At 44.3% G+C, this 15,572-nt stretch overlaps 1 protein-coding gene across 3 annotated transcripts; it reads left to right on the forward strand.

Annotated features, from left to right (window-relative positions):
- The first annotated feature begins 203 nt into the window (after positions 1-203).
- Positions 204-13,770, forward strand: LOC117560263. Of its 3 annotated transcripts, XM_034237119.1 has the most exons (8): positions 1,392-2,819; positions 2,911-3,074; positions 3,435-3,766; positions 3,879-3,943; positions 4,625-4,782; positions 5,363-5,842; positions 9,816-11,260; positions 13,096-13,770. In XM_034237119.1, the coding sequence occupies exons 1-8, from the start codon at positions 1,696-1,698 to the stop codon at positions 13,750-13,752; spliced, it is 4,425 nt and encodes a 1,474-aa protein (XP_034093010.1). In that variant the 5' UTR covers positions 1,392-1,695; the 3' UTR covers positions 13,753-13,770. The 3 variants fall into 3 exon arrangements, with proteins under 3 accessions (XP_034093011.1, XP_034093012.1, XP_034093010.1); XM_034237120.1 differs by lacking the exons at positions 1,392-2,819; positions 2,911-3,074 and adding an exon at positions 204-698; XM_034237121.1 differs by lacking the exons at positions 1,392-2,819; positions 2,911-3,074 and adding an exon at positions 819-1,385.
- The last annotated feature ends 1,802 nt before the right edge of the window (positions 13,771-15,572 follow it).

Consider the following 15,572-nt stretch of genomic DNA (forward strand, 5'->3'; position numbering starts at 1 on the left):
ACCTGGCAACCCTGACATGTCGCAGTATGTTGTCGTCGGTCAACAGAAAATGACGTAGAAAGCATAGAAATAGAGCAGGTAGAAACCAATTCAATGCATGTCATCCTATTGTTTTATTTCCTAAAAGCCACTGAAAGTAGAGTGTGCTTAGCATTTGTGCATGTCACAAAATATGATAAGAAGATGGAAATTGTATCCACTTTAAAATCTAGATTATCTCACAATTTCCTTCTGTTTTCACATTTATGCACGGCGCTTGTTTTTATGTGTACATAATGATCTCATTGTCATCGACACACGTTTAGAATTACATTTTAAATTGTGCTCAAAATAATTGAATACATTTTCCGGGTAATGTCCTTTCTATCCAGCATAACTCCTGTGGCAGTGCTGCAACAAGCAGCAGTCCAGCGGACAGCCTCAGCCTGCAGCGAGAGCAGAGAAGGTTCAGCAAAACATGGATCTCGTCTGTAAACCAAGAGGCAAGTCAGTCGTGTGGATGTACTTCGGCTTGAAAGCAGATGAAAGGGGACAACCTTTGAATTCCGGGGAGGCTATTTGTCGTCTTTGCCGAAAAATAGTCCTTGTAAAAGGTGGAAATACCACGAATTTAAGAAGTCATCTGAAGCGTCGACATCGTGCTGATTTTTTTGAGACCCCTTCTTCCACAACCTCTGGACTTTTGTTTGAGCCTCAAGGTATACCAATTTCAAAGCTTTCACTGCAAATACATTGTATCCAAAGAGTGCATCACATTTCATTCTTCTTGCATTGACCACTGATGATTTTATCCATGCCCTTTTAAATTGACAAAACACAATTGGAGTGGTGCATTAGTGTGGGTTTTAAAGATGCATTGTAATGGATGCAGACCACGTGGGAGCACAGATATAATGTTATAAGTTAAAGGAAAAATTCAGACCGACTAATGTCAATGTATTTAGTGTGTTACTTCTTTGAATGCAACTTTTATTTCCAATCATGCAGTGAGATTGTATCGTACACAATCAAAGAGTGTACACAAATCAAGACAGTCGCTTACACTCAAGCGTCTATTAAGTAACACCGACCCACACGTTTTTGCAAGTAAAACCGTAAATATATCTGTTTTTTTAAACAAGGGAATTACTAAATGTCAGGCTCTTTAATACATAAAGTAAGTTCCATGTCACATTTGGTCACATTAAGGGACCATAGTTTCCGTGTAGCAGTGTGAGTATAAACAAACATCTGTAAACCTTCCATATATACTTGTACGCATGCGCAAAGGGACCACGACCCCACTGCTAAAAGTCTGTTTACGGCAGTCCGTTTTAAGCCGTTGTTGTTTGTTGCTATGGCATCATCTACATTAACTAAATCCGTTGTACGCTAAAGAGCCTAAGGTAACATTTGGGAATATTTTGTTATTCAAAATATAATTTATGGATTGGTCGATATGTTGCTATTCTCCCGCTGTTCTGATATCCTGCAATAAACAACAGCACTGGAGTTGGTGCAGTGACTGGCCACTCAGAGCCGCCATCTTTTATCGTTCTGTTTATCCCGTCTCTTCAAAACAAGCTGATAATAACTGTGCTATAATCGGCGTATTGCACTGGAAACGAACTTTCAACTGTATCACTCCGCGCGTTGCTAACACTGTCAAACCCTAACAACGCCTCGTTTTACATAAAATATAAACATTTATAGCTAATGGAGCTAACAGCTAACACTATGAATGCAGACCTGAAGGATTCCTGGGAAAAAATGGATTTGTGTCAAGTGAAAACCAAAGAGAAGATCATTGTGAAAGAAGAGTATGAGTCAGAGGAAGATGAAGAAGAGGAAGAGTGTGTGCTAAATCCTGCTGAGATTTCTAGACAAGTTATGCTGTTAGACTTGGAACTGGATGAACTTGAAGAGAGCATGGGTGAAATAAGTAAGCTTGCACAGAAGCAGACACGATGGGCTGTGAGATCCTTCACTTGCTGGTTGGAGTCCCAGGGGCTGCAGGTGGACCTGGCCACAGTGCATAAAACCGAGCTGAACACTCTGCTGAGGAGATATTACGGATCATTACGAAACAGCAAAGGAGAGCTGTATGGGATTTGTAGTTACCTCGCCCTGAGAGCCGGACTTAACCGCGTCTTCAAAATTCCTCCTCTGAATCGCCCTATGAACATAATGAGAGATGTGGAGTTCACCTCAGCAAACAAGGTGTTCCTGGGCGTGCTGAGGAAAATAAGGAAGTCTGGTTTAGACATGTCCTCACCCCACCCGACGCTGTCTCCTGATGACATCCTCATCCTCAGACGCTCAAAAGCAATGGACACCAGCACTCCAAAGGGACTCCTGAACAAAGTCTGGTTTGATATTCAGGTACATTTCGGCCGCAGAGGGAAGCAAGCCAACAGGAAGCTGAGAAAAGATTCATTTGTACTCAGGCAAGACGGGAAAGGACTCCGATACCTAACTTTATCCCTACCAGACGAAGCAAAAACTCATAACGAGAAGGAAACAAGTTCTATGTTTGAGAAGCCAGGCAATGAATTCTGTCCCGTGACTTCTCTTTTAAAGTACATCAGCAAGTTTCCGCCCAAAGCTGTCGACCTTTACTTGCAACTTAAGAAAGAACCTACAGATCAGATTTGGTACAGCCACCTCCCCCTAGGAGTCAATTCTCTTGGCGCAATGTTGTCCCGCATGTCCAAAGAAGCATGCACGTCAACCGTCTACACCAATCACTGCATCAGCACCACACCGTTTCAAGTACTGTGTGATGCAGAAATGGAGGCGGCAGTAATTATTCCTGTTATTCCACAAACTACTGTGCGAAGGTAAGATACGGTCCTTCACCTGTTGATTATGTAATCTACATATACTCAAGAACAGCTACTGAAATAACATATATATTTTTTCTTATAACAGGACTGAAATCACAATCCAAATTCTCCAGGCGCCACCCCCCGGGGACCCTAAGCCACTGAGGAAGATATTGCCGAAGATCGATTCAAACTGCCCGGCAGGACTGCCACTAGATAAGGGGGCGCCTTTAATAGAAGATCAGTCAAAATCTGCACCACGGCCGCCAAGTATTCAATATTTTAATAAATACAGTCTGTGAAACGTTCAGATAGATGTCCCAATGATTAACGGTGATGCTGGATACAAGACGCTCTAATAACGTTTTTTTTCTTTGGTGGGGGAATGAAATAAAAGGATCAAAACAAACCCAAAGCTTCTGTCTTTACAATAAATATCCAAAATATTGTGTACCTACTATAATGTAGTAAAGTAGCATCACATTTTTATGCTGTAACATCCTCTCTATTTACTATTGTGGCCTTATTCCATAAATGTTGTGCCAATACAAAACAGCTCCATGAAAATGTAGTCCTCCCCGTTTTTTAATAACATTACCGTAACTATTTCTCTACCGTTTGCTTCTTCAGGTTTGGAAATAAACAATGAAGATTTCTTGGAGGATTTCCCGCTCCTCCACAGTGCTTCACACTCCAACTACATTCCGGACGCCGTGTTGCCTCCTGGGGAGCCGTGGCTCGATGGTGGCCTCTCCCGGGCAGCGCTGTCCCTGCCCTCCTGCCTGTGCATGTGCGAAAACGTCACGTCTGGAATGCCTGGTCCTGGTTCTGCCTGCGAAGACCAGATGGAAGAGATCAAAGTGTACGCCAAGTGTCACCTGCAGAAGGGAGTCATGTTTGGGCCCTTCGTAGGAGAAGTGTGCAAAGGACAAATGCCGACCAACCTCAAATACGCCTGGGCTGTGAGTAAACGCTTTGTGAGATGCAATCCCATTTATAATTCACTTATATGGAATTTGTGACTTGATAACCAGCAGGAATGTTTTTATTGAAATAGTTTGCTCCCTTTTCCAGATCCGAGATGATGCCTCTTTTGTCTACATCGATGCATCTGATGAAAGCAAGTCTAATTGGATGAGGTGAACAGATTTGTTGATAGGCCTATATATAAATTCAAGAATGTGGTTGAAGGAAACCCTAACCTTGGCACCCTTAAATGTATATTGTACAGATATCTTTCATTGTCAATATGTATATATTTTACTCTTTATTTTAGTTTTATGTTTTAATTTTGAGATGTTTATAGTTTTTATACATCAGTAGCTTTTAGTGCTTTCACAACATGGCACACATCACAAATTAAAACCGAGAACCGAGAAAGCTAAAACCTTTTTGCACACATGCTGCATACAAACATAATATAACTAATCAAGGGGCACAAGGATGTAAAAGGTACTTCTTATTTTTGTTTATTTCTTTCCCCTTTTTAATTTTCACATCATTTGCAATGCCTTGTTTACGTGCTGCTGTGACGAAAAACATTTCCCAAATTGGGATCAATAAAGGAAACCTTATCTTATGAAAGACGGAGACTGCATTCTCACGGTCAAACAAGTCAGCCACGGTCGGAGAATAATCTTATTTTGAATGTAAACACAAGTATTAACCAAGTATACATTTGTGTTAGCTATGTAAACAACTCTAGCAAAATTGCTTTTTTTGTAAAAATGGCAAAAACCTTAATATTTTGTGCATCTATGCTCTTTTAAATCAGAGTGTTTGTCTGACAGAGATCTCTTAATGTTTGCTCTTTATTTCAGGTATGTAACGTATACCAGCAACGAGGAGGAACGCAACCTGGTTATCTTCCAGTTCTACCGCCACATCTACTACAGGGTTTCCCAGCCCATCATGGAGGGAGCAGAGCTCAAGGTCTCGATCGGAAAGGACTATGCCGCCCTGCTGGGCCTGGGAACGGGTGAGTTCCACAGTCAACAGTATTTTCAACTGACAACAGACACAAATTGAACTGTAATTATAATTCCTTACGTGTTAATAAATACTACACCCCAAAAGTGACCAGTTGTATATATCAATTACTGTATAATCTTCATTCTTGCATCCACAACGAGCAAATATGAGATGATGCTCTAAGTACAAGGAGGGCACATTTAACAACAACAACACTTTATCAAAATATCATTTTAAGCACCCGCAGTAAAATCCAATTCTCCTTTATTTAAAATAAATCAGTTGAAAGAAAAGACAAGAATGCTACTTTTAAAGGTATTTCAATCACACAGTATTTAAAAATGTTGTTTACCATTTGGTAAATACATATAGACTATTTATATAATTAATAAACAGAAAACGTTCTGTATCGTGATTTAAAACTACCTATATTGGAATAGAACAATTGCCGACCAACCAGTTTTGATAAAGTTTTGCTTTTGTTAAACACAGGCTCCCTATTTACTTTAGTTGCTTTAAAACTGAACAGGTAGCCTGCTAAAATTGGCCAACGTCTTCTGCTTGTGTTTTTGTTTCGGTGGATCTAGGTGACAACGGGAAATGCGATGTTGGTGACAAAGAAACAATCTTGCGCCTTCTGCAAGACATCCAACTGGTCACCCTGCCAGAACCCAGCAGCTCCTCCCTTTGGTCCGACAACAGCCAATCACAGAGCCCGATGCTTCTCATCAGTGACGTGACGACAATGTCAAACCCAGACGCAGCCAGTGATTCAACGTGTGGCCCCTCCCTCCCCGCCCCGTGCTTCGATAAGCTATACGATTTCCTGCCTGGGACAGAGAAACTGCTGAGTAACTCGAACACCTTACCGAACAGCCCGTGGTTCTTCTTCGGGTTTGAGCCGGACCCGACGGGACGGCCTCTGGATAGGAGCACCGGGGTGTGTAAGCTGTGTCGGGAACATGTGGGCTGCGGAGGAGGACCAGCAGATCTCCAAATCCATCTGACCAACAAGCACCACATCAAAACACGGGACGCTAGCAAAGATCGGAGTCATCCCAGCACAGGTAGCTACCGAGTTTCCTAGTAATCCAGCTTCAGTTGTCAATACTTTATTAAAAGGCCCCTTATTATGCCTTGTTGGGTACTCCTTTTCCTGTGTTATATAGCTTTTTATAGTCTAAAGCAGCGGTTTTCAAAGTGTGAGGCGCGCTTCCCCGGGGGGACGCCAGAGCGTGAGAAAAAAATTACGAGAAACAGTGAAATCTAGCTAGTTAACTTCAGCTAACTTTATGCGAGTGGCAACATGGATCGATCTTTAGTGAAGTTACCTAAAGTGAGAGAGGAGACAGCGTCTGGCAGAAAGTGTCACTTGCACACTTTTGGCTGTCTGTGGAGACCGAGTTCCCCCACCTCGCCAAAAAGGCTGTAAAAGTGCTCATTCCCTTCACCTCCGCCTACCTGTGTGAGTGTGGGTTTTCCGCATTGACTTTGATCAAAAGCAAGTACCGGTCAAGCAGGGGTAGATCCGCAGCCTTGCCACCCCAGCTGCCACCCCAGTTGGCAGCTTTGTTTTGAAATAAATGTTGTGGCTCATCGGACATTTATGAGAGAAAATCCCTAATGTCCGAATGCAAGTGAATGCAGCACAAGATGCAAGCCTTGTAACCCCTGGCACGAGCGTGGAAATGTGATTGGCGGCAATTTCATTTGAACAGGACGGCGGAAAACAAGAAGCATTCGGACTCAAGTAGACGGAAGGAATTAGGTATTTGCGGTCTACAATGACAGAGAAGAGACTGTCAAGTTTGGCTGTACTCAGCATTGAAGCTTTAGATCTTAATAGGTTTGTGAGGCGTTTTGCTGAACAACATGGTAATCACCGGATTCGGCTGTTATAGGCATGCCAACTTGATGCTCTGCTCACGGATGACTCGATGAAAAAAACTGTTTAGATGATGACCTTACGTGTGTAAATATATAGTTTTCTTTGTGGGGGTCTGCCCCCAAAAAACAGTTTTAAGTCCTGAGAAAGTCAAATAAGACGGTGTGTAAAACTAGGGACGCGGGAAGTCGCTCTGGGGGGGGGGGTGGTAGTGGAGCCTCGCAGCGGCAAAACTGTGGCGCCGCGTTTGGGGGGGCGGGGGGACTGCGGGTGCTAGTGGAGCCTCAGAGATCCCTGCATGCTGCCCAGCCAAAAAAAAGTAACCACTTTGATTTAATAGGCCAGTAGGTAAGGGCATTCCACTGGATAATGATACCCGTGCATTATAGCAACAATAATAATAATAATAATAATAATAATAATAGCAATAATAATTGGGAGGGGGGTCACGGCTGTTCTATTTCGTATATGGCTTCGCCCTCTAAGGCTATCGCTATTGGGTTATCCCTCTGCGCCCCCGCGCAGCACTGAAACACTTGTAGTCCACGCCCACCCGCCAGGTGGGCCCCACCCTCGGGCCTCCTTCCGGTATAAATAGGAAGGGTGCCCGGCAATCTGCTCCCTCTTTTCTTCAGCAACCAGCAGTACTGAAGCACAAGAAGATCGAATCATGAGCAGCAATGATTGTGTCCTTCGTGCAATACGGGATACATCATGAGCTACGATTTGCACCCAATATGCGCATCCTGCCTGGGGCCAGAGCACGCGGACGCGGCACTTAGCCAGCAGATCGCATGTTCACATTGTGTTCGTCTCCCATCATCCGACAGGAAGCGAAGGGCGGACGCTCTAGCTGCTGCGGGTGAGGAGGACGACTGGCCCATCCAGAACAGGGACAACAGCCTGTTTCTGGAGGCGAGTGGGGGGCAGGAGTCGGACGACGTCATAATTCCTAATATCGGGCCGATAATTATCGGTCCGATATTAGGAATTATGACGTCATCCCGATAAACCCGATACCAGTATTAATAGCCCCGATAATATACAATATATTTTTTGGGTAAAAAAAAGAAAAAAAGACTGCGGTGTGGGTGGATTGGGATGAGGGGCGCTTGTTTTTTACTCGGCTCCTCCCGTTTTGCCAGTACTGTGGTATTAGTGGTTTAGGATGAGGGGAGTTCTTCACAAATCCAGCGCTCCCTAACTCATGCCTGGCTGTGACGTAAATGGTGTGCGGCCGTGAAGCCAGGACAGTAAACAAACATGTCGTCGGTGGTATGGGCGTTGGAGCTATGTGCAACTCAAGGCATATGCTCGAACGGGAGCTGCCTGGACGCTGCAATCATGTTGCGCACTATCCGTGCTGAGTGTGCTGACTTTTCGTACAATGTCCCACTGTCTGGCTTCCTGCATAAAGTCAAGTGCTCGGCGCAGTTGTAGCAAAATGTCGCTCCTCTGTTTTCATTTAAACAGCTCCTTATATCCGTTAGCGCAGCTAGCTAGCACCAGATGCTAACAACAACAATGCACGTAAGGTCTCTCTCTCGCTCGCTCGGGCCACACATACACACACCCTCCCGGTCCTCCAGATGGCCAGTCGGTGCCTGCCGGTGAGCGTGGAAGTGTGGTCTGCCACAAGCGGGCGGCAGGAGCGGGGCTGTCAGCATCAGCTTGTAGATGGTATTTTAAACTCGATGCGCTCTGAAACTACGGGGCGGCAGAGGAAAAAAAATACACATGCGTTAATCGCGTTAAAATAATTAGTGGCGTAAAAAATTTGTTATCGGTCTTGAGAAGCAGGAAGTTATCGGTATCGGTTTCAAAAAAACAATATCGTGCATCCCTAGTAATTATAATCCAAGATTATATTAATATACAACATCATAACACTGACAGGCAAATGATGTATCATCATGTACATCTGTATCTTCTGACTTTTATTGTAGTATAGCTAATTTTATCCTCATTCTAATGTTGTGTTATCTAATGGCTGTAGTATGAAGGTACGTAATAAAGTTTTGTATTTTGCAGTAGCGGTAAAAAGTGAGTTATCAAATGTAGAATTGTACAATGTAAACAATTGACTAAAATACAATAAGATACAAATAGTAAGTAATAGGCTCCAATATAAAAAAAATACTGTTAAATACTTGAAGAAGCTATTGTCCACCTCATGCAGGAAGTGTGGCAGCTAATTACGTGGCAACTGAGTTGGTCTTCGTTTTCTTCATTCCAGATCGCCATGATGTAAAATAAATTATTGCGTCCAGGTGAGATGAAAATGAAAAATAATAGCCGTCTGTGTGTGCCTAATCATTTGTTTGCGTACCTCACTTCCGTTTCGCTTCTCATGCACTGATTCGCTAAGCTGAACAGCCAATCAGAGTGATTTATTTTGCCGACAGCCCCACAACCGATTCAACATGGTGAATCGGCCACGGAAGGTTGACCAATCACAACAGAGTCGGCCAGCTAACCAATCCGAGCAGAATGGGCTCTGGTTTCGGACAGAGGGTGAAAAGGCAGATGCACAAAATACAAATATCAATCTGGAAATTAACATAATAGGGCCCCTTTAAAAACCTTGAATGTCAGCCTCATTGTAGTATTAAAGCAGGTGTTTCAAACTCAATTTCACTAAGAAGTACCAGATTTATATAGGTTATTGACAATTGTATAGCCTTTTTTAGTTGAGAAACTCTTTTAAAAGAGATAAAAAATAATATAAAGCTTAAAGGGGAAATATTCTGGGAAAGAACTTTGATATTTTCAGAAAATAAAATGAAATGTAAGCCTTATGTATCATTCATTTTATTTTATTTGTTTGGAATATTTATATATCTATATCTGGTCAGAGAAACATGTTGGTTCAGCTGTTTGTTAGTTGTGTGTGTGTAGAGCAGGTGTCTGGGTGCTGAAATGCATTGGAAGATATTCATTATGTCTTTGGCTACAATCTATTTATTTATTTGTTTGTTAATTGGCCAAAATGTGAGCAACTTAGTGTCATTGCTGTCTTTATCATTTCAAGAAAAGGGAACATCCTTTAACTCCCTAGTGTAGTTAAAGATCAATCTACAGCTTTGTAAACGCGTAAAACTGTTGAAGCCTTTTTGCTAATTGAAAAATGTATTCCTTTTTTTTCTTCACAAAAGGTCAACAGCGCTCGCAGCCAGTAATGGTTAACAGTGGTCTGGTCAGCACACTGCCCTTGATTTCCTCGGTTCATGTCACCAATGCAATCGTCAACTTTCTCATCAAGGACCTCCAGCCCCCCACTGTGGTGGGAGGGGACGGCTTCAAACAGCTGATGCACATCCTGCTGCCCGCCTACAAGGAGCTGCTGTCAACCGGCCACCTGGAGCACCTCCTGAAAGAACAACACAGCAAAGGCAAGACAAGCCTGGCTCTGCTGCTGAGCAACAGAATAGTAAGCAACGAAAACGAGGAGATGCCCGACTACACCGCTCCTCTCGAATTCGAGTCATGGAGACGCGGGCGACCTCCCAACCAGCCGAGGGAAGTGCCTCACTTTGTCACTTTAAGTGTGGACGTTTGGTTTCACAACTGGCAGGGCAAACAGGAGAGGTACCTCACCCTCTGGGCGCATTACATAGACTGTAATTTTAGTTTTCTGAACCTGGCTCTGGCAACACAAAGACTAACGGAAAGCAGTGGGGAGGACCTTTGCTTGGTGGAGGCTCAGGGGAAAGTGATGGCCCAGGAGTGGGGGATCTCTCAGCCTAATCTGATCCTTCTGGGAGGGGAGGGAAGAAACAAGATGAGGCGAGTGAAGAGAGAAAAAGTTGCAGAGACTGCATGCAGCGTTCCTCACCCAATCTCGACAACATTCCTTGAGAAGGAGGATTCTGTGTCACCCCAGGAAGCACAGGGATACTCTACGGAAGGACTACCGTCTGTGTCGTGTTTCTTCAGTGCTGTGCAAGGCTGCATCGAGGAAGTGATGTCCCACTCCATCATCTCCAAAACCCTCGGCCAATTCCAGATTATTTTCGCAACCCTGTTCCTGCCCCCGGCTCGGAACAGAACGTCTTACGAGCACCACGTCCAGACTCTGTCGCAAAGCCTTACGAGAGAGGAAGAGGCAGAGTTAAAGTCGTGGACTCACTTTCCGCCAACGTGGAACAAGTTGTACATTTTGCTGAGCACCCTTGTCAAATATAAGAGCCTTTTCTATGATATGATGAAGGAGATTAAAGGTGAGGGCTTGTCTAAAGAAGACACCAGTTCAGAATCCAGTTCGTTACGCAGCTGCCACGCCAACTCATCGTCTCTGCACTTTGAATGGAAGGTTCTGGAGGACCTTTGTTTGGTCCTCAAACCTCTGGACGTGGCGTGTCGGACTCTGGCCAAGGAGGCGTTCCCCCGACTGTCCCTAGTCAAGCCCATCCTCACGGGCCTGCTCTCCCGCCACCTCGTGCTGCTGCCGGGGGAGTCGTCATCCATCGTGAAGGAAGTGAAGAGGATGATGAGGCGCAACTTGACGAGTTGTTACGACAACCCTATGGTCAACAGGATTCTGTGTGTGGCATGTGCCCTCGACCCCCAGTTCCATGGGCTGTGCTTCATGGACGACAAGGTGAGTCTAGAGCTACTGACACTACGCTTCAAGCTTTTTGCTAGCTACATTTGCATACGATAATAACAGTGGCATGCTATATGTTCAAGCTCTTTATATGCACAACAATTACAGTTAAGCAGTGAAGTTCTTTATGCCCAGCTTTTCGATTCCAGCCCTCGGTCCTTCCCAGTGACCCTCTGAATATCACATACCTTCTTAAAGCAGGGTCAGACTTCTGATACTGAACATTTCATGTAAGCCAGGGTTTTAAAGAGGTCCTAATGTAAATAGTCAGCAAAGGATAAAATCCCAAAGTCCCCCCCATTGCCTGAAACACCACCATTAGGCGCATTCACACCGCAGTACTTTTCCCACAAAGGTTCATCAGAACTTAGTTCATGAGAACTCTTTAGTTCTCATGAACTAAGTACAGATCGCGTTCACACCGGAATAAGTCCCTGGGGGAGGATTAGGCAAATGAAGCCGCTGACGTCACTTCTTCTTCTTTTGCTTTGGGTTTACTGGCAGGCCGCAAACCACTTCACGGCGTATACTGCCGCCCAAAGTCCCCGGCCGGAAGTCCCCGGAGTTGGGGACTGGCTTCAGTAGAAGCTGCTGGGACTCCCAGCAGCTTCTACTGAAGCCTTCTGAGTAAATCGCCAGAACGCCGACACCTCCTCATCTCCACCACTCCCATGTTTTATTTTGTGTTGCCATAAGTTAGTCTCTCTGCGTTTCTGCGCTGGGCTAATGCTAATAATGCTAATGCAAGGATAATAAAATGAGGCTTCACAAAACTTTTTGGGAGTTTTACGGGGCGTGGTTTGCAATCCGCCCAGCCAATCAGACATAGGAACCTTTTTCTCCCACGAAAGTCCCTGCTCTCTAGCAGGGACTGAAAAGGGGGTGAAAAGGTTCTCATGAACTAAATTTAGTTCCGGCTCTTTTTGGTGTGAACGCAACATTTCGGAACTATATCGGAACTAAAGTGGGAAAAGTACTGCGGTGTGAACGCGCCTATTGGACTCAGGAGTCCAACTTGCGCTTTTATTGGCTGACGCTCTTTCACATTGTACGTGATAGGCTAAGAGGCTGGACATCTTCAAGCGGTTGACCAGTCGCAACAGAGCCACCTAACCAATGAGAGCAGACTGGGCTCTGGTTTCAGATGGATCATTTCCATTTAGTTTTTAAATATGCATATTCCTGAATTGTACCTGGGCCAATGAAAAAATATAATTCTTTTTTTAAAGCATGAATCAGGTTTTTTAAGATGTACATTTTGTATTTATTGTTGGTTTCATGCAAATAGAAGTGGCATTTGCTCAATTAAAAAAAGACTGAACCTGAAAATGTCACAAAATAATGAGAAATATTAAATATTATAGCCACCTAGACTGTAAGAGTATTTTATTTTAAAAGTACTTTATTTTAAAATATCACAAAGAACATTTTATTTGGATTATATTACATTTAAATTGTATTTGTACTTTGCAATTTTGAATATGATTATGCGCCGAACACTTTACTAAATAATCTTAAGTAAAAAGGTATTACACGACAACAGCGGACAGCAAATTATTCCACATGAATTTACCATGTATATATTATCATATTTCAATGGAAAATACTGGTTAAGCCAATTTACCCACCTGATAGTATTTCTCTGGTCAAGGGCCATTGTTAAAGAAATCACATTTTTTTTGTAAAATCAATTTCTGGTGCTAATGTGATTAAACTTCATTAGCCACAAAGAATCACTTTTTAAACTACCTTCGTTATCTGTATTTCTTAATTATTGATGTGGAGAGAGAGCACAAATTTCAAATGTCTTTGTTGTGTTTCTCTTAAAGGAGCGGGAAGCCACTTTTGAGTGGCTAAAGAAAGAGGCTGTGAGGATTGTAAAGGAGAACAGGAAAAAGGGCCAGGGTAAGAAGCAGAGCCAGAACAAGAGAAGCCCATCGCCTGGGTCTCCAGAGTCCGAGTGTGACTTCCTGCGGAGGAGCAAGCGCATCAAAGAGTCCCGCCCCATCAACTTCAGAGAGATGGAGTGTGCGGACGAAGAGAGTGACGCTGGGGAGGCGGATGAGAGCGAGTGTCCTGAACCGGTCCCTCAGGCAGGACTCTCTGGGATGGAGTTCCTCCTGGGAGACCTGTTCTGCTCCTCCCCGAAGAGCAGGCAGAGCTCCGTGGAGGAGTCTGTAGACATGGAGATGTCCGCCTACAAAGCCGACAAGGGGGCGTCGCTGGGGGTGGAGCCCCTGCAGTGGTGGAGGATGAAGGCAGGTCAGTTTCCTCTGCTGGCCACAGCTGCACGGGCCTACCTGTCCGCCCCCGCAGTGGCAGGTAGCGCCACACAGGACTTTGCACAGGAAGAGGCGGGAGCAGCACACAGGAAGAGAGGAAACATTCCACCAGAAAGTTTGGACTCCATCTTGTTTCTGCATTACAACCACATGTCCACCTCTGAGAGCGGGCGAGCTTTAGCTAGGAGCGACGACAGAATATAAAAGGTTGTGTAAAATGTATGTTTGCCTCCTTTTTTGAGACTTATATAATCGACATATAACATTACATTACATTGCATTTAGCTGACGCTTTTATCCAAAGCGACTTACAATAAGTACATTCGACCAGGAAGACACAACCTTGAAGAAAACAGAATCATATAAGTACATCAGGTTTCATAGAGCCAAACATTTCAAGTGCTACTCAACTGGCTATAGATAAGCCAGTCCTTTATCAGTATATAAGTGCTTTGTTAATAAATCTATCGCTCGAGGTGGAGTCGAAAGAGATGAGTTTTCAGTCTGTGCCGGAAGGTCTGTAATCTTTCTGCTGTCCCGATGTCAATGGGGAGCTCATTCTACCATTTTGGAGCCAGGATAGCAAACCCACGTGTTTTTGCTGATGGGAACTTGGGTCCCCCTCGCAGCGAGGGCGCAGCGAGTCGTTTGGCTGATGCAGAGCGTAGTGCACGCGCTGGGGTGTACGGTTTAACCATGTCCTGGATGTAGGAAGGGCCAGATCCATTCGCAGCATGGTAAGCAAGTACCAGTGTCTTGAAGTGGATTCTAGCAGTTACCGGAAGCCAGTGAAGGGAGCGGAGGAGCGGAGTGGTGTGTGAAAATTTAGGAAGGTTGAAGACCAAACGAGCCGCTGCATTCTGGGTGAGCTGCAGAGGTCGGATGGCACATGCAGGTAGACCAGCCAGGAGGGAGTTGCAGTAGTCTAGGCGTGAGATGACGAGAGCCTGGACCAGAACCTGCGTCGCTTTCTGGGTCAGCTGGGGACGTATCTTCCTGATGTTGTAAAGCGTGTATCTGCAGCAGCGGGTTGTAGCAGCTATGTTTGCAGTGAAGGACAGGTTGTTATCTAGGGTCACACCCAGAATCCTTGCAGTCTGAGTCGGGGAAACAACAGAGGTGCCAATGTTGATAGTCAGGTCAAGAGTGGGACAATCTTTTCCCGGAAGGAAAAGCAGCTCAGTCTTGTCAAGGTTGAGCTTGAGGTGATGAGCAGACATCCACTGAGAGATGTCAGCTAGACAAGCAGAGATGCGTGCGACGACCTGGGTCTCTGAGCGGGGAAAGGACAGAATTAATTGGGTGTCGTCAGCGTAGCAGTGGTATGAAAAACCATGCGGGCTAATGACTGATCCGAGCGAGTTTGTGTACAGGGAGAAGAATATAACTTACCTTGTAGCACCTAGTGCCTTATCACTTTGGATACATTTATACCCTTAATGCTTATTTCTAACAAATATAACTGATTCCAAGTGTGTCAATTGTAGATGACAGACCTTCATGGTAGCATTGTATAAAGCTGTTTATGCATTAATTTTTTTTTTTTCAATTATGAGTTGGAATATTATGAAAGAAAACTCTAAAGACCACAAATCATGTCACATTTCCACTGCATGGTACAGCACGGCTATACTTTACTTGCTTTCTTTTGTTTCATTTGCAAAGTTGTGAATTGTACCTTGAACTCTTTCGGTCAAGGATCCAAGCAAACTGAGCCGATACTAGCCAAAGGTAATTTAAAACACTGCAGATCACCGATTGGTCAGAGAAAATCACTGATAAGGTGACCCTGGACATCTAGCCATTTTAACATAGCCACTCTACCACCATTAGTGACCTTGATGTTTATATTAAGACTACCAAGATTTGAAAGGATGGCATCCTTTCTTGTGGGCGTTGCTACTGCCATCGGTTAAGAATCCCGCCGACAACAAGCAACCAGGAAGTAATCCAGAAACGGAGATACCTATGGATGTATAAGGAGAACTACAGCATCGGAGGCGGGGCTCCAGTCCTTCCTTTGA

Source organism: Gymnodraco acuticeps, unplaced genomic scaffold (assembly GCF_902827175.1).
Source record: "Gymnodraco acuticeps unplaced genomic scaffold, fGymAcu1.1, whole genome shotgun sequence".
Taxonomy (NCBI): Eukaryota; Metazoa; Chordata; class Actinopteri; order Perciformes; family Bathydraconidae; genus Gymnodraco; species Gymnodraco acuticeps.

Coding starts and splice junctions, on each gene's coding strand:
- LOC117560263 (XM_034237119.1), top strand. CDS start 1,696: ATGGAGCTAACAGCTAACACTATGAATGCAGACCTGAAGGATTCCTGG. Junction 3,767..3,878: donor ACCTCAAATACGCCTGGGCT/GTGAGTAAACGC, acceptor TCCCTTTTCCAG/ATCCGAGATGATGCCTCTTT. Junction 3,944..4,624: donor AGCAAGTCTAATTGGATGAG/GTGAACAGATTT, acceptor TCTTTATTTCAG/GTATGTAACGTATACCAGCA.